The following is an 18,927-nucleotide window of genomic DNA, read 5'->3' on the forward strand; positions in this document are numbered from 1 at the left end:
ATTAACTGCTTTAAAGAATAAGTTGATATTTATACTAGTCACAGATTGAAAACCAACAATAATAAATAAATAAATAGCTGAAGACAATTTTTTTGGTACAACCCTCTTTTTCTTTGGTGATGGAATTATTTATTTTATTAACTGATTGAGATTTGATTTCTTAGTAAGAGTTATGTAATTAAGTGGTATTTTTTAATATTTTAAAGTAAAAGGTTGAGATTTGATTTCTTATTAAGAGTTATGTAACTTAGTGGTATTTTTATATATTTTAAAGTAAAAGGTCTATAGTTTAAGTCTTTATAACAACACATAGGTGTGAGTGTGTTTCTTGTCTTAATATTTTATTTTATTTTTTTTTATTTTTTATTTTATTCCTTCTCCATCCAAATCCTATATGGGTCAGACCATAATGGCTATCTGGGTATTAGACTCGAACACCTTGGGTTGGACGCTTGGTATAATGGATTAGACATTTGTCTTTTGATCCAAAAACTTAAGTTATTGCATAATGTTGTATATCCACCTATATATACTTAACACTTTACTATCCGAATCCGATGTAGCACAATAACAAATCTTGACATTTTAAAGTAAAAAGTTAACGATTCAAGTCTTCTTAGGAACAAAATGTGAATATGTGAGTATGTTTCTTATTTTGACAAAAAAAAAATAAAAAAATTGATTCCTTCTCCATCCAACTCTTATATGGGTAAGACCATAATGGCTATTTGCACATGAACATCTTTGAATCGGACGGTTGGTGTAATGAGTTGGACGTTTGTCTTCTGACTCAAAAATTTAAATTATGCAATAGTATCACATATCTGCCCATGTGTACTCAAGTACGAACACAAAAGGAAGTGCAACTTGTCTAAAGAGGAAGTAGAGCTACAAATATTGAATTATTTTCGGTTTAATTGAAATAATTCGTCAAATACATTCATTATGTTTCACATGTGATATGTTCCTTTTATTTTACAGTACGTACAGGAAAGTTGAATAAAAATCACAAAGCTAATAATAAATTTCCATATGCATTTGATCTCCACAATTTATGCGGTTGCAATTTGATTAATCTTATCCCGTAACTTTCCTCTTTTATCAATAAAGAGAAAACTTTGATTATTATGGGGTTGTTTTGGTATTTAATTATTGGATGGCACAAGTCACAAAGTTGCTTTATGTATCTCAACACCAATACAGTTTTAAATATAGCACGTAAAAATTAGATTTATTAAGGTAAAGTACAATTCAAAAGTAGACGAAGGCAACCTAAAATTGATCAAAGTACCTTGACCATTTAGGGGACCTGTTTAATTTTACAATATAAAAAATTGGACCAATCCATTACACCAAAGTTTATGCACCGATAAGTATTGTAGTTCAAATGTTTGTGTTGACATGATAGCATTTGGTTATATCAATTTTATATATATATATATTTTATATAAGTAAAGCATTTTTTTATATCATGAAATGCAATTTAGATTTGGAACACACTCCAATGATTCTTTACAACGAAACAAGATAACAAATACTAATTGCATTGAACTGGATTCTTTATTTATTACAAACAAAAAAAAACACACAACTGACAATTGATAACTGACAACACAATAATGCTATTAACAGAGTTTCGTTTGCGGCAAGATTCATGAACTTTTCGTTTTTAATCACGGAATTGAAAGATGTATGAAAAGATTCATTACACTTTTTACCCATCTAAAAAAATAATCTCAATTCAATGATAAAATAATACAGAGCCCATACTTCTTGCTGTGACGAAGCTCTCTGGATAGCGTTACTCTGTTACATATGCTTATGCCATAAACACAGACTGCTTAACCATAAGAACCAGTTCAGAACCACCCACTCGTCCCAACAGTTTGGACCACCGCTGCTTAGAATCACATCTCACCCAGCAAAATAGGGATGCGCCACATGAAACGCATGACCAAAATGAAACAAATGGAAGAAAAGGTGAAGGATGTGCGCGAACCAATGCCACATCTGTTTTGAACAATAACCATAATAAAATTAGAATATATTCAAACATTCGGACTATAGCATATACCAACCTACAAAAACACAACCTTTAAAAAAAAAAAAATGAAGCTTTACAATTAAATATTGAAGAGAAAAGAAGAAACTCTGTTACCTTGATTGAGAGAGAGAGAGAGCGCTCAGTAGAGCTAGGGAGCAGAAATCACAATGAAGAGATATAGCTCAAAAATGTCTCTATTTAAAGGCTGTTTGAATAGCACACCACCCTTCCTTCCCCACGTCATCCTTAGATTTTTTTTTCACGTCATCATAGATTATTGTGTTATATTGTGTGGTGTATGTTAGTGGAATGGGGAAGACGCAAAGCTCAGTGTTCCACAATACAATAGAATGCGTTTCTAACTCTCTCTTTTATTTATTACAAAGGCAAGATCACGGAAACTTCTATGGAAGTGCCTAAATACGTGTCAAATATGATACTCCTAAACACTGTGTTAAATACGTTTCGTCAACTTATATATAATTATATATATTTCAGGGACACTTGGTCTATCCACACTCCACTAACACATCACACACTCTTATATAAAACACAGCATGATAGTTTTAAAAATAATATTATAAACGGACATCATAAGTATCCAACCTCTTTTTTCTTTAGGAGAAAAAATGAAAATTGACATTTGGCTTCATCTTGTGTAAAGCACACCAGGATTGTCCTAGAAAAACTTTATTAATATTATATTTCAACTAAAAAAAAAAAAAAACATTATAAACATGCATCTAAGTGTTGAAACTCTTTTTCTTTGAAAAAATAACATTTAGCACATGTTATGTAATGAACAAAAATATAATTATAAAGACAAAATAAAAGGGTAATATAATCATCCTTCACAAATTTTTATTTCTTTAAATATGGACCGAAAAAAGGGAAGAAAAATTAGACTATTATAAAAATTTTAAATTACAATATCATCCTTCATAAATATTAAATTAACCACACAAACAAAGTAATGAATGAGTATAATGATAAAAAAAAAAAAAAAAAAAAAAAAAAAAAAAAAAATTATACCCAACAAAGTAAATTATCAACTTTATCTCTTTCTCCTCTATATGACCAAACAAAAAAGAGAAAAAATAAAATATTTTTTTTTAGAAATGTTTGATTCATCCATTCTTCTCTAACTTTCATCTAATTTTTTTCTTTCTACTGAACGAATCATTACTCAATATGAATCATGACTCAATATAAATATGAATAGTGATACTAATTAGGCGAATTGCTAAAGAGAATTGCCTGATCAAATTTGCAAGATATATATACAACAAAAAAATAAATAAATAAATAAAGTGTGTGAAAATTCAATTTATATTTTACATACATAATGAATCAAAATTATTCGGTATAATAATTTACTACAAGTGATCGTCCTTAAAATTATTTTCTTATAAGAATATATATAAATAAAAATTTAAATTTATGCCGTGTCAGCAAACGAATTTATTAGAGGACCGATCAAGTCGAGCCATGTGTAACTCACCAACGCAAAGGCCAACCTACTTCATCTTTTGGCTGGTGGAAGTGTTAAAGCGGAGAAGACATTTTTTTTGTTTTTTTTTTTGAGAAGTAAACGATGTTGACAATGCTCATGAGTCATGACTGATCTAGTCTTCCAAAAGTCTGCTGGTCGGTTTAACGCTATATTCACTCATTATATTAAATGCGGCTGTTGAATTGCGAAAAATCCCCCATTATTAATCAGTTGTGAAAAGTTTTCCTTAACTACGTATTTTTAAGTATATTCATTTAAGTAATTATTTTTTAAAAAAATTGAACGAAATTACCTCTTAACATATTATTTTTCAAAAAAATTATTTATTTTTTTCTTTCTTCTCTCTCTCCGTCAAGTAGGTATCTGAAGCAGCAAAGAAAAATTTCTAAAAAAAAAAAAATTTGAAAAACCAATAAAATCATATTTAAGTTATATATAGTTAATAATATAAAATTGAGTACGACCTTATAGGAGGGAGAAAATCCACCATGGTGGTGGAATAGGAGTTCAATACACTTGATCTTTAGCAGCCATTATAATAGTTAATTATTTTTAAAATAATAATTAATAATTTGCCATGTTTCCTTCCTCCAATTTCTTTTCCTTAAAATTGAATTATGTTAGGGCAAGGTAAAGTGGACTAAAATAGACAATTAAAAAGTAACATAATTTCTTTTCCAAATCCGTGTTTTTTTAAAAAAATATTTACTTCGAGAACACAAAATATCCCAAAGTAAAATTTTGACACGAAATTGTTGTAGTTAATGTACTAAAGTTAAAAAACCTAAAAATATGACAGCTTTTAATGTGAAAGGATATCGTTACCCTCTATTCAATTTACAAGAATCTAATTATAAAGGACATTTAAGTCATTTATAGTTTGAAAGAAATTCATTTATCATCTCTATCATTTATTGTTTTGATTCCACCACCTACTTTCAAAAATTACATACTATGTGTAAGATGTATAGGGGATGTATAGGGAGAGTTTACTCACTCTTATTATTAAGATGGTTTTTTTTTTCTTTTTTTTTTTGTTTTCAAATTATTATTATTAAGATGGTAAGAAAGGAAAAATAACATTTTTTACATAGAAATGATTTGTTCAATTACATGGATGAAATCCTAACCAAAAATAATAATAATAATATAAATAAATAAATAAAAATAAATCTTAGATTAAGTGAATATAATTGAGTATTTTGGGGACTCAACTATTATCTACATGTCCTATATCATAAGTAGAAGAATAATCTGTTAAATGAGTCCTATGCTGTCCGTGTCTGGGCTCCTGGGCTTATTCATTTAGTGCATCTACGAGGAGAGAAAGAAGAGAAAAAAATAAATAAAAATAGATAGAAAGATAATATCATCTAGAAAGAGAGATATAATTTTTTTTTTTTTATAAAGATAGACTATAAGCATATTCAAACAAATTCATTTAGTGTTCAAATATACACAAAACTATTAGTGACATTCTTGTCAAACAAAAAGGGGCACTTTTTAATTTTTATTTTAAAAATAAAATCACTAACAACTCGTTTAAATTTGGGCTGATATAATGGCCTACCAATATATTATTATTATTATTATTTTTATTTTTTTAAAAAAATTTTACTTTCAACAACACATTTATGTGAAGCCAAAGAGATGGTTTAATGGGTTGTAACAACAAATATATATATATATATATATATATATATATTTTGGTATCAAAAGGAAAAAAAATATTCAAAAACTATATGACTGCAACAACACCACAAGCTGGAAAGAAACAAAAAAAACAACTATTGCATAGAACTGGATTACAAACACAAACTTGCAACCAGTATTAGCTGTGCTTAATCACGCTAAACTACTCGAAAACTACTAGAAAGTATCAAACACATTGAACCACAAATGACCCAAGACCATGATATTCAGAAACCACCACGGAGGCGAAGCACCAAGTGAAGGGTCGATTCTTTCTGGATGTTATAGTCAGCCAAGGTCCTCCCATCTTCCAACTGCTTCCCAGCAAAGATCAATCTCTGCTGATCAGGAGGAATGCCCTCCTTACCTTGAATCTTAGCTTTGACATTGTCTATGGTGTCAGAGCTCTCCACTTCCAAAGTGATGGTTTTTCCCGTAAGGGTGTAAGTGCAAAATTTCGCTCAACCAATAATGATTGAGGAAAATAAAACAACTCACTCAAAAACAATAAAAATCAATAAGAACAATGTGTAGAGAAGTGTGGAATTGCTTGATCCTTTATTGGAGGTCTTAGCCTCTATTTATATACAAAAAATTGCGAAATTATGGTAGGACTTGCGTTACTTGCCCTCCAATTCTTTCTATATAGTCATTCTTTTCTAATAGAGTTCTTTCCATTGTCGAATTTTCCATACATAGACCTTGCCTTGTACAGAACTTCCTATTAGAATTTTCCTTATAAGGTAATTCCTTCAAATGGTAGGACTTGTGTATTGTTGGGCTGAATATATTTCGATCCGGCTGGGCTTGAATAACAGGCCGGATGTTAAATACTCATAAGCTGGGCTGATGACTTCTTGATTCGGCCTTGATGGAAGTTGGAGGACAAATTATAATGGTCTTGGGCTGTAAGTATGCTCAATTTGGGCTTGAACATGATGGGCCTTAAATGCCCTTGGAATGTAGATATGTGTGGTGGTGACGTGTGCGTTTTTTATTGGAGTGAGTTTTTTTCCCTCCACACTTTGCCCCAAATTCCATTTTTAATTGAGTGACGGCTCCTATTAAAGAGGGAATTGAAACCGGTTTTTACTTTGCTTCAGAAACGGTTCGTGGTCTTTCATTATTAATCCGTCACATAAGACTTTGCAAGAGTTATATGTGCCCTTGCTGCACTTCTGCGTCCTTCATTCCATCGCTTCCATCGCTTTGTCAGGTTAGTTTCGCATCTTTCTCTTCAATCTTTCATTATGAGTACTTCATCTACTCCCGAACGTGTAGACCTTGGGGATTCTGAATCCACACCTTCATCTTCCCCCATTCGCATTAGGGCTCCCCCTCCTAGGGTTTCTACAGATCGCCCTTCGTTGAATCCATCAGGTACTTCCCCTCTTCCAACCGAAACATCCACCTCAGGCTCTGATTACGTTCTTACCCATGAAGAGAAGAAAGCAATCATCTCTATTCGCCGCATCAAATTCTCTATTGCTTCAGTAATGGAAGAATTTGATGTTCCTGAAGGAGTAGAAATTGCAGAATATCCCGAGGGTGCCGATTTCACCTCCGGCGAAGGAATTGAGGAGGATGAGTTGCTTCTTTCGGTAGGGCACCTTAACGCCCTCCGATTCCCTCTTCATCCCTTCTATCATTTAGTTTTCAATAAGCTAGGTCTTGCACCCCTTCAAGTAAATCCCAATTTCTTTCGCATCCTTTCGGCATTGTTGGTGCGCCGGAAATTAGAGGCTCTGGATTTGACCCTTGCCGACCTTCTGCTTACTTACAATATATCTAAGCATGGGACCGAGCCTGGTCGCTTCTTTTTTACCTCTCCCCTTCATCAAAGGATATGCACGAACCTTCCTTCATCCGAAAAGAAATGGAAAGAAGGGATGGTTGTAGTTAAAGGAAAATGGTTCGTGTCCCAATCAATTGCGCTTCCCATCCCGCGCAAATTCGAGAAATTAGGTATAGAATATTTAACCTCCCTTCATACCAAGTGTTCTGGCTGTTTTCCTTGCCAAGTCTTAATATTTCGCCGTATTTATGAATTTCTTGATGTTTTTTCAGCTACATTCCCAGCCTCCGCAGCAAGGAACAGACTTTCTTTTCTTGAGGAACGAGTCTGGAGTGACCCCTCGCCTATCGAGGACCTGCAAACTTCTTCAAACCTCAAGGACATTGCTTCCAGTGCCATTGCTACAGACCTCATGGATCTGTCTCTACCATCCTTTGACAGTTTCCCTATGACTGAGGAGGAGATACGGAGGGCTGAGGCTTTAAAAAAGAAAGCCGAATATACCCAACCCTTGGTCGTCATTGGATCAACTGAGGATGAGGTGGAGGTTGAGGAACCACCATTGAAGAAATCTCGCCTCAACCCCTCTTCCTCTGGCAAGGGCAAAGTCCCTTCTAAAAGCAGAGGGAAAAAGGCTGGAGAGGCCGAACCTGAAGATGAAGTCAGGGCCTTTGTTCTTGCTGAGACTGGGGCTCCTTGGACTCCTTCCTTCACCAGGGCTGACAGGTCAGTCCTGCACTCAGGGGATTCTGTGGTTACAGACCCTTCAGCTGCACTGGCGGTGGCTCGAGGAATGTGGCTCCCAAAGGACGAGGAAGCCATCAGCCAAATGGGGTTGGAGCAACTACTCCCCTCTGCTCCAGTCCGGGCCATAGAGGTTCGCATTGCTCCTTCATAATTAAGTTACTCTTGCTTGCTTATGTTTTTATTTATGCTTATATTTGCTTCCCTGTTAAACAGAGTCTATACCATACCATGGCCCTCTGCGCCACTGCTGAAGCTCAATCCCTCTCCATCAAGAATTTGGAAAAGGATCTTGAAAATACAGATAAGAGAGTCACTACTGCCTCTACCAATCTGAAGATAGCTTCTGAAGCCAAGGATGCGTACAAGAGGCAGTTGTCAGCCTCTGAGGCTAAGGTGGATTCTCTTCAGGCCGAGGTTCAACGCCTGACCGAGGCTCTTACTACCTGCTTCAAGGCGGGGAAGCAAATGCAAGGGCGCTACTCCTGTCTGGCGCACTTGGCTAGTGCTAAAGCGTTCCGGTCTGGCTATAATCAGGGTTCAGGCCCTAAGACGATGGATCCGGACGCCTTTGACAAGAAAGTGGGGGTGCACTTCCCATATGATGAAGGGCCAGAGGATTTGGAAGCTGAAATCCGCTTTGCCGAGATGGTGAAGGCACATCTGAAGAATACTCCCAGCTCCCCTGCTCCTGCGGCTTCAACTCCTCCTACCTCAAGTCCTAATGTAGTGGATGCTTTTGAATCTACTCCCTTCGATCCGAAGAGGAAGTAGAGCCATGTACTTTGTTTTTATGAACAGCTTGTTTTGGGATAATGAATATACCTTTTCGTTTTAGGCTTGTCTGACTTGCTTTTGTTATATGTTCTTGATACTGTTCATATTTCTCTGTTTGGTAATGTGTTTAAACATTAAACATTGTCTTTATGCTTCGGATTTATGCTATCCGTGAAAACGCAAGGGTTGTGAGAAGAAGGAGATCTTTTTTTACCGACAAAAACCCGTACTCGAAAATAAAATATTTTGAGTACGGGTTTTTCTGGTCCAAATGTATACAGTTTAGTTGATATCGCAGGATGATTCGTATGGACAATGATTTAACTGTTAAATGAACCCTCCTCGCCTTTTACTTGCCTTCAGTAGACGTATACATACTCTTTCCTTCTCATGTGTTCCTGATGTGGGGTGGAGTATGATGAACTTATGACATATCCGCATACACAAGGTATTAAACACTTGGAGTCCGGAGGAAAGAGTTCTGATCTGGGTATCAAAGGTCTAAAGCGAATTACTCCTTGGCACTGAGTGTGGAGGACTAGTGCTGAATAGGACACTTAGGGTCCGAAACTGTCTCGGATACTCAGGATCCGAGGCGAATTATTCCTCGGCACTGAGTGTAGAGGAATATTGCTGAATAGGACACTTAGGGTCCGAAGCTGTCTCGGATACTCAGGATCCGAGGCGAATTATTCCTCGGCACTGAGTGTGGAGGAGTATTGTTGAATAGGACACTTAGGGTCCGAAGCTGTCTCGGATACTCAGGATCCGAGGCGAATTATACATTCCCTGGCGTGGAGCCGGAGGGGGGTTTTGCCGAGCCGAACACTTAGGGTCCAAGGCGAGATTTTCGCCGAGCCGAACACTTAGGGTCCGAGGCGAATGACCTACTCTCCGGCGCTGAGCCTGAGGGGAGGTTTAAATGAATCACTCCCCGGCGCTGAGCCAAAGGGGAGGTTTTGCCGAGCCGGACACTTAGGGTCCGAGGCGAGAGAACTACTCCCCGGCGCTGAGCCTGAGGGGAGGTTGTGCCGAGCCGAACACTTAGGGTCCGAGGCGAATGACCTACTCTCCGGCGCTGAGCCTAAGGGGAGGTTTAAATGAATCACTCCCCGGCGCTGAGCCAGAGGGGAGGTTTTGCCGAGCCGGACACTTAGGGTCCGAGGAGAGAGAACTACTCCCCGGCGCTGAGCCTGAGGGGAGGTTGTGCCGAACCGGACACTTAAGGTCCGAGGCGAATGAATTACTCCCCGGCGTTGAGCCTGAGGGGAGGTTTATCTCATATTTTTCCTCAAATCACTTATTATGAGGCCGAAGACTCAAAAATGATAGGAGGCCAAGAAAGCGAGTAACAATGGCTGTGAAGTTCTCCATTTGTCGACTTTAGAGACCTGCCTCCACTGATACTCCCTTCTTGGCAGCCAAATGTTGTGGACCACGCATATATGAACCGCATTTCTTTTCTATTTCTATCCGATGTGGGACATAGACTAAATGTTGTCAAAAAGGTCGGTGTAAGGAATGCCTCTGGTATTGAGCTTGACAGCCTTAAATACCAGTGGGCCCTCCTTACACCGTAATTAACTATTTGAATATTCCCATATATAACAACATGTGGCACATACTGTTTTGTCGATGTGGGATAGAAAGTTTTAAGCACAGGCCATAATTCATGTGTTTTGTGTCTTGTGTGCTTGTTGGTTTTTGTGTTTGTGTTTTTGTTCTTTTTGTGTAAAAATCATTGTAAATGCTTTGCTTCTAACGCATAGTGCGACTTGGCATGCGCATAAAAGTTGCGTAATCATAGAGTTCGTATGACCCCTCATTTGTATAAAAAGAAACAAAAATAGAGAAGAGTTGTATTGAATATAGAAGCAAAATAAAGAAAAGTTTGGCTGACTGTGGACATATTCAGCCTTATTTGTGAAGAACTTGTAGCAAAATTGACAAACTTAACTAATGGAAATACCTTTTCAGGTGTATTGCGTTCCAAGGACGCGCAATGGGACGTCCGCCAGCTTCGGCCAAACGATATGCTCATTTCCCCACTACTTCGGTAACTCTGTAGGGTCCGGTCCAATTAGGTTCCAGTTTCTTTACATGAGCTGTCTCCTACTTCAAAACCCAATCGCCTACCACAAAGCTCCTGAATCTGACGCGTTTGTTATAACTGTTACTCACCTGCTGTTGGTATGCCGCGAGCCGAATTGCTGCCGCATCTCTCCTTTCGTCCACAAGATCGAGGCTATGTTCGAGTTGTTGCTCATTATTCCCTTCCAGTACCAAGGATATCCGAAGGGTTGGGATTATGGACTCGGTAGGAATGACAGCTTCGGATCCATATGCCATAGCAAATGGGTTTTCTCCCGTGGGTCGTCTTAGAGTGGTTCGATAGGCCCAAAGCACTTGAGGGAGATTCTCGTACCACTTTGTCTTCAATTTCTCCAATTTTTTCTTTAAGCACCCGAATATCATGCGATTAGTTATTTCAGCTTGCCCATTGCCTTGTGGATGACTAACTGCAACCAACTTTTGCAAGATTCCATGTTCGCTAAAGAATTTCCTTGTACTTCTGTTATCGAGGTTCCTACCATTGTCCATTACGATGACTTTTGGTACCCCAAACCGGTAAATAATGTTGCTCCAAATGAAATGCTTTACTTCTTCGTGGGTGATGCTAGAGAAGGCTTCAGCTTCCACCCACTTGGTGAAGTAATCCGTAGCCAGAAGCACATGCTCCTTTTTGTCCATGGTTTTGGGCAATGGTCCTACTATATCAATCCCCCATTGGGCGAACGGCCATGGATTAGCCATGGCGTGCAAACCCTCGGCAGGTTGGTGCTTTATTGGACCATGGCGCTGACACTTGTCACATCGTCTTGAGTATTCCTCGGCATTCCGAGCCAAGTATGGCCAGAAATAACCTTGGGTTAGAATTTTGAATGCAAGGGATCTTCCTCCGGAGTGGTTTCCACAATCTCCTTCATGAACTTGTTTTAGAATTGTGAGAGCCTCAGTAGGGGTTACACACTTGAGATAGGGACCGGAGAATGACCTTCGGTACAACTGATTATTGATGATGGCGTACTTAGCCGCGGTAAGCCTAAGCTTCCTTGCCTCAGCTTTCTGATTCGGGAGAACCCCTTCCTTGAGGTAGGCTTCGATTGGATCAATCCAGCAGGGCTCGCGTGGTACTTCCGGGATCACCATCACCTCTTGCTGGGGATTAATGCTAGGTCCTTCGAGAACATCGATTGGAACAAGCCGAATCAATTCTTCATCTGAAGATGATGCGGCTGCGGCCAATCGATCTGCTTCGGCATTTTCATCTCGTGGTACCTGATGGAACTCGATTTGATCGAACTCTCGGATAGCACTCTCTACAGCATTTTTGTACGACTTCATACGTTCCTCCTTGGGAGAATATTGCCCTGTCACTTGATTGATCACAAGCTGTGAGTCCCTAAAAACTTTTAAACATCGTACCTGTAGCTGTTTAGCTAGCCGAAGTCCGGCGAGCATCGCTTGATACTCGGCCTCGTTATTAGTAGATGGGAAATCTAGCAAAATTGACTGCTGCAGCTTGGTACCCTCGGGTGTTGTGATGTCAATACCGGCCCCTGCCCTTTTCCGGTTGGAAAAGCCATCAACTCGTAACTCCCAGTATGGCTCTGGAAGTGTCGGTTCCTCAGGTTGATCGTCGTACTCTAGTAGGAAATCCGCTACCGACTGCCCCTTGTGAGATACCTTCGGTGCATAGGTGATGTCAAAAGAGCTAAGTTCAATAGCCCATTTTGTAATTCGACCAGACAGGTCTGGTTTAGCTAGGATAGCCCGTATAGGGTAATTTGTAAGTACCACTATGCTGTGAGACTCGAAGTAATGTCGAAGTTTCCTCTTGGCATAAATTAACGCCAGGATTACCTTTTCTGTCTTGCTGTACCGTGTCTCGGCATCCGTCATCGTTTTCTTGTGTAAAAGATTGGGTGCTGAACCTTGTCTCCTTCTTTGATCAACACTGCACTTGTTGCTACAGCTGATACTGCCAGATACAGGATGAGAGTGTCTCCGGGCGTTGGAGCAGAAAGGATTGGGGGTTTTGTCATGTAGCTTTTCAATTGATTGAGAGCTTTCTGTTGCTGAGGTCCCCACATATCTTTATTTTTGGATCGAATAGCATCAAAGAAAGGTTTACACTTATCTGATAATCGGGATATGAACCGGCTGAGAGCCGCAATTCGGCCGGTTAGAACTTGCACTTCCCTGCAGGTTTTCGGCTCCTGGTTCTGTATGAGTGCCTTTGCATGAGCTGGGCTTACTTCTATTCCTCTTTTATTTACGACGTGCCCAAGGAACTGTCCTGACGAAACGGCGAAGGAGCACTTGGTGGGGTTCAGCTTCATATTGTATCTCTTGAGAGTATCAAAGACCTCCTGGAGGTGCTTCGGGTGGTCCTCTTTTCGTATACTTTTAACCACCATATCATCGATATAGGCTTCAACTGTATTGCCCAGCAGATTACTGAAAATTTTATTGACAAGTCGCTGGTAGGTGGCTCCGGCATTCTTTAGACCGAAGGGCATCACTCTGTAGCAGTAAGTGCCCGTTTCTGTGATGAAAGCGGTTTTCTCCTCATCTTCAGGATTCATGGGAATCTGATTATAGCCGGAGTATGCGTCGAGGAATGTGAGCCTTTCATAACCCGTCGTAGCATCCACCATTTGATCAATCTTGGGCAGAGGAAAGCTATCTTTTAGGCAAGCTTTGTTAAGGTTGGTATAATCTACGCATACCCTCCATTTCCCATTCTTCTTTTGAACGACTACTACATTTGAGAGCTATTGTGGGTATTGCACCTCTCGAATGAATCCTGCTTGTAACAATTTATTTACTTCCTCGGCTATTATGCGATTCCGTTCAGGTGCGAACCGTCGGTGCCTCTGCTTGACTGGCCTGAATTCTGGGTTAACCCTCAGACTATGGCATGAGACTGTAGGATTGATCCCCACCATATCTGAGTGATCCCAGGCAAAGACATCCGAATTGCACCGAATAACCCCGATCAATGCTTCCTTCTCTTCGGCTGTGCAAGATGAGCCAATGTAGGTGATCTTCTGAGGGTCTCCGAGGACTACCTCTATAGCTTCGAGGGACTCCTCGGTAGGTGCTTCAGCTTTGGATTCTTCCTCTGCCTTGAGATACTTGGGCAAAGGATACTGTAACTGCTATTTGATTGCATCTTTGGGATTCGCCTCTGACTGAGGTGATTTCGACGCTTTCTTTGCTTCGTGTAGCGTTAGCATGTAACATTCTTTGGCAGCAACCTGGTCTCCCCAGAGGTCGATGATCTCCCTGCCATCCGGGGATAAACACCTCATTACTTGATGAAGTGTAGAAGGGACTCCGTTCATACGATGGATCCAACCTCTTCCCATAATGAGGTTATAAGATGGATGAATCTCTGTCACGACGAAGTTTTCCTTCAGAGTTCTCTTTGCTGCAGTAACGGATAGATTGATCACCCCAAGCGGATTCACCTTAGTACCATCAAATCCCATTAGGGGGCCGGAAGTTGGCCTGATGGATGATGGTGAAATCCCCAACTGATCAAAAGCTGTTTTTGTAATGATGTTGGCGCTACTTCCCGGATCTATCAGCACTCTCCTGATCATGTAATTTGCTACCAGGAGGCTGATGACCAAGGGGTCCTCATGTGGGCGCTGGACTCTACAAAGATCGTTGTTACCGAATCCAATGTTGATGCTGCCTGGTGCAACCGTTTTTACCGAAGACAACCTTCGTAACTTATGAGCCTCTCGCAGCCTAGATCTGTACAACTCTTCAGACTCTTCATCATCCTCTGACCTTCCGTGAATAGCATGGATCACCTTTACCTGACCGCCCTCTACCCGTCGAGGGTTAACCTCCCGAGGTTTTACGTGCTCCTTCGTGGCGAGATACTCCACCAACTCTCCTCTCGCTATCATGCTTTCTACCTGTCGCTGTAGGGACCTGCAGTCATTGGTGGTATGCCCATAATCTCTATGGTAGGCACAATATTTGTTTTTGTCCCTCTGCTCCAAGGGTTGTTTCATGGGCTGAGGAGTCGCGAACCTCGTCTTATTCTCTTGGAATAGGCGCGCCAAGGTAGTACGAAGAGGGGTAAGCCTGTCCTCTGTCCTTCGCCTTTTCTCAGACGCTTGGGTGGCTTGTGTAGCGGTATGAGGAACCTTCTGCATCCTTGTGCTCACAGCTTTCTCTCGAGACTTGTTTTTCACTGTGACGAGGGTAGCGTGCTGCGCACGGTGAGCTACGTTTTCCTCCAACCGAATGTAGATTTGTGCCCTAGCGTTCAAAGTCTGCATATCCGGTGGGGAATATTTGACCAAGGATGTGTGAACTTGGTTCCCTGGATCATTGCCAACTTAAATGTTTCGATTGCCGTGGCAGGATGGCAATCTGCTATCTCCGAGGCCTCCATGTTAAATCTGGATAAAAAATCTTGCAGAGTTTCTCCCTTCCTTTGCCTTATGGTGAAAAGGCTGGCTATACTTTTCTTCTGCTTCTTATTTCCGCAATACTGGGCTAAGAACATAGTGCACAAGGTCTCATAGTCAGGGATAGACTAGTGTGGCCTATTCCTGAACCATTTTAACGCTACTCCGGTTAAACTGGTAGGAAAAACCTTACACATCCACGGATCGTTATGATCGTCCAATGCCATCTTTTGCGTATAATGATCAAGATACCGAGAGGGGTCGCCTGCCCCATCGAACTGGGTGAAGGATGGCATAGTGAACTTCTTCGGCCTCTCCACAAGGTACACCTCGTTAGTAAAGGGGGTCTTGACCAAGGAGTTCTTGTGCTCTCTAGCCATCTCGGCTGGTGTCTGGACTCTCAAGAGCTTTTTTTCATCGAATGCATCTTGTACACGTGCGCCATCTGGAACGCCATTGGACCATACCGTAAGCCTATGGCTGGACTCGGCCTGTTCGTCCTGTGTGCGATGCGGGAGATTATCCGAAGCAACCGCCTCGGACCTCGTCCCTTGCTTTTGCTGCGCCTCACTAGGTCGAGCCCCGTTGGGTGGTGTCTCGTTAGCTGGAGGCTCGTGAACCGGAGGTAAATTCCGGGTGGGAGGTGGTGCCGCAGCATCGCCTGGTGGTGGTTGTGGCGTTAGCCTGGCCATGGCCGTATGCAGCGTATGAGTCTGCTGCTGAAGCACAGCTATCTGGGCGACACTCGTATCGTTTGCTTGCCGGAGTGTCTCAAATTGGTGCAAGAACTCTTCTCGCATCTTTTGCATCAATTCTATCTGTTGATTCATTGCTGACTCTCCGTTTGACATTCCAGACACGACTAAAGGATTTAATTTGAAGAACAAGTGGGAGTATATTTGTATACGGTTCCCACAGACGGCGCCAAAGTGTATGTGCAAAATTTCGCTCAACCAATAATGATTGAGAAAAATAAAACAACTCACTCAAAAACAATAAAAATAAATAAGAACAATGTGTAGAGAAGTGTGGAATTGCTTGATCCTTTATTGGAGGTCTTAGCCTCTATTTATATACAAAAGATTGCAAAATTATGGTAGGACTTGCGTTACTTGCCCTCCAATTCTTTCTATATAGCCATTCTTTTCTAATAGAGTTCTTTCCATTGTCGAATTTTCCATACATAGACCTTGCCTTGTACAGAACTTCCTATCAGAATTTTCCTTATAAGGTAATTCCTTCAAATGGTAGGACTTGTGTATTGTTGGGCTGAATATATTTCGATCCGGCTGGGCTTGAATAACAGGCTGGATGTTAAATACTCATAAGCTGGGCTGATGACTTCTTGATTCGGCCTTGATGGAAGTTGGAGGACAAATTATAATGGTCTTGGGCTGTAAGTATGCTCAATTTGGGCTTGAACATGATGGGCCTTAAATGCCCTTGGAATGTAGATATGTGTGGTGGTGACGTGTGCATTTTTTATTGGAGGGAGTTTTTTTTCCCTCCACAAAGGGTCTTCACGAAAATTTGCATACCCCCTCTGAGGCGGAGGACCAAGTGAAGGGTCGACTCCTTTTGGATGTTATAGTCCGCTAGGGTTCGGCCATCTTCCAGTTGCTTTCCGGCAAAGATGAGCCTTTGCTGGTCTGGTAGGATGCCCTCTTTGTCCTGGATTTTTGCTTTGACATTGTCTATGGTGTCTGAGCTTTCAACCTCGAGTGTTATAGTCTTGCCGGTGAGGGTTTTCACAAAGATCTGCATCTGTTTTCATTAAATTAAAAGATATTCAAATATTGGGACTATAGCATATACCGATCAAGAAAACACAGAGAAAATTAATTAAAAAAAAATAAATAAAATCTTCCGCTTTATAAAACAAACATACACGAAAATCAGATCAAATCTTAAGATAAAATCTTTTGGAATGGAAATTAAGAAACATATCGCAAATCTTAACATAAACTCTTTTGGAATGGAAATTTTAAAATACAAAGATCAATCTAGAGACATCGCAAATCTTCTTATTTACTTAGATTTGATCAAATTCCATCGATTCAAAGAACTCTTAATAAACTTCAAACAGATCTGACCAGAAATCCGATAAAATCAAATCGCTTATTAAAATCATAATTGTTCGTCAATTCTAACGAATTCCAGCCGATCAAAACAAATCAAAACAATTCTAAACACGTACATCTAAACACATCTGATTAATTAAAAGAACTTTCACACAAGAAAAAAACAATTAAGTGAAGAGAAAAGAAGAAAATCTAATACCTTGGTAGAGAAAGAGAACGAGAGAGATTCGAAGGTAAATCAGAAATCACAATGAAGCTATAGGCTCAAGAACGCCCCTACTTATAGGCAAGATAACCGACTTAGGGGCGGAAACGAATTTATGAGAAGACCAATCAGGTCAAGCCACGTGTAACGGACAATCTACACGCAAAGCAGAGCTCTTTTCGGTTCCTTGCCCTCTCTGCATTATTTTCCTTCTTTAATTTTTATTTCCTTTTTCAAATTTTTTCTTTCTTCACTTATAATTATGTACTATTAACAGTTTGTTTTCTTTTTTCTCATTTTTCTTCTACTTATTTAAATCGTTTCAAAATGAAAATACCCATTGAAGACAGTTGCAGTTGTGATTGTATTTAATAATATTATTATTAATCAATATTTTGATTTCAAAATATTTCTTTTTTACACTACTTATTTAGCATATTGTTTTGCAATTTTTTATTTTTTCTTCGCATGCCTTTTGATTTAGAAAAATTATATTTGTTATACTTGTGGATTTATTTTTTTTATTTTTTTTTATTTTTTTTTTCAATAAGTGCACTGTGCCCCTTCTGAAATAAAATCTTGACTCCATTCCTAATTGTTCATGAACAGTGTGGTAAGACGTACTACCATTAAATTTCATTGTTAAAACTTTACACTTTGGAATCAATTTCGTTTTGAATTGTAATTGATATTAAATTCTAATTAAAATACGAAATATGATACATGTCAGGGTCTTTATTATTGCAATATCTTAAGTGTTTATATGTATACCTATGTATATAAGGCAAAGTATAAAAAAATTCCTTGACTTGTATCATTTTTCAGTAAATCTCTTGTTTATTTTTTTACCAAAGAATTCCTCTCAACTTGTAACATTTTTTCAATAAATCCCCCTTATCTAATTTTTTACCAAATAACCCCCCTCAACTATTTGAAGGGGGTAAAAAAGTTGATATTTGGACGAAAATGTCCTTTTATTTAAATCTTAATTCTCTCAAATTTCAAAAATTCATATCTCAAAAACCGTACATTTAAAAATTGTAAATAATATATGCACGGAAAACTTATGAAATAAGGATTCCAAAAATATAAAATTTATATAACAAACCTTCATAACAAGAGAGAAATAAGCAATCTAAAACTCTACCCCAATAATCTTATTTTATTTTTAAAAAATCAAATACTCTAAATATTTGCTATATATATATGTAAGATTATTTATTTAATTGTGGCCCACATGATTTGGACATGTGACATATTACTTGGTGGCTAAGTAAATAGATATCAAATTAATATTATATTATATTATATTATTTGGTCAACTTATAATTACTTTTTTGGTAATTACTTATTGGAGAAGTGTTTTCCTTTCTTCTTCCTTACTTTGATGGAAAGTAGAATTATGTTATTAAAAGGAAAACTGGTCCTCTCTCTGCCTTTATAAAAGTGCATATACTCCATCAATTATGTACGATTAATGATACAACACGTAAAAGTTTTATGTGTGCAAAAGGCCAAAAGAGAGAAACCAGTTTTCACCTTTGCATGTTGATCAAAGTTGCAGATTAGTTCGTGGTTA

General features: G+C 39.0%; 1 protein-coding gene and 1 long non-coding RNA gene across 2 annotated transcripts; both read right to left on the minus strand.

The window, feature by feature from the left end:
• Positions 1–1,525: 1,525 nt before the first annotated feature.
• LOC132308457 (uncharacterized) lies at positions 1,526–2,478 on the minus strand. Its single transcript, XR_009482436.1, has 2 exons — positions 2,159–2,478; positions 1,526–2,010 (listed from the first exon to the last, which is right to left on the minus strand). It is a non-coding gene; the product is annotated as an uncharacterized LOC132308457 (long non-coding RNA).
• A 2,856-nt stretch (positions 2,479–5,334) lies between these two features.
• Positions 5,335–17,425, minus strand: LOC132308456 (polyubiquitin-like). Its single transcript, XM_059806540.1, has 3 exons — positions 17,343–17,425; positions 16,575–16,826; positions 5,335–5,686 (listed from the first exon to the last, which is right to left on the minus strand). Exons 2-3 carry the CDS (start codon positions 16,824–16,826, stop codon positions 5,477–5,479), a joined length of 462 nt encoding a protein of 153 aa, XP_059662523.1. The 5' UTR covers positions 17,343–17,425; the 3' UTR covers positions 5,335–5,476.
• Positions 17,426–18,927: the final 1,502 nt, after the last annotated feature.

Source organism: Cornus florida, unplaced genomic scaffold, assembly GCF_030987335.1.
Source record: "Cornus florida cultivar Cherokee Brave unplaced genomic scaffold, ASM3098733v1 CherokeeBrave_3.0.0_Hap2_Chr05, whole genome shotgun sequence".
NCBI classification, from domain to species: Eukaryota; Viridiplantae; Streptophyta; class Magnoliopsida; order Cornales; family Cornaceae; genus Cornus; species Cornus florida.

Coding starts and splice junctions, on each gene's coding strand:
- LOC132308456 (XM_059806540.1), bottom strand. CDS start 16,826: ATGCAGATCTTTGTGAAAACCCTCACCGGCAAGACTATAACACTCGAG. Junction 5,687..16,574: donor AAATTTTCGTGAAGACCCTT/TGTGGAGGGAAA, acceptor ACTTACACCCTT/ACGGGAAAAACCATCACTTT.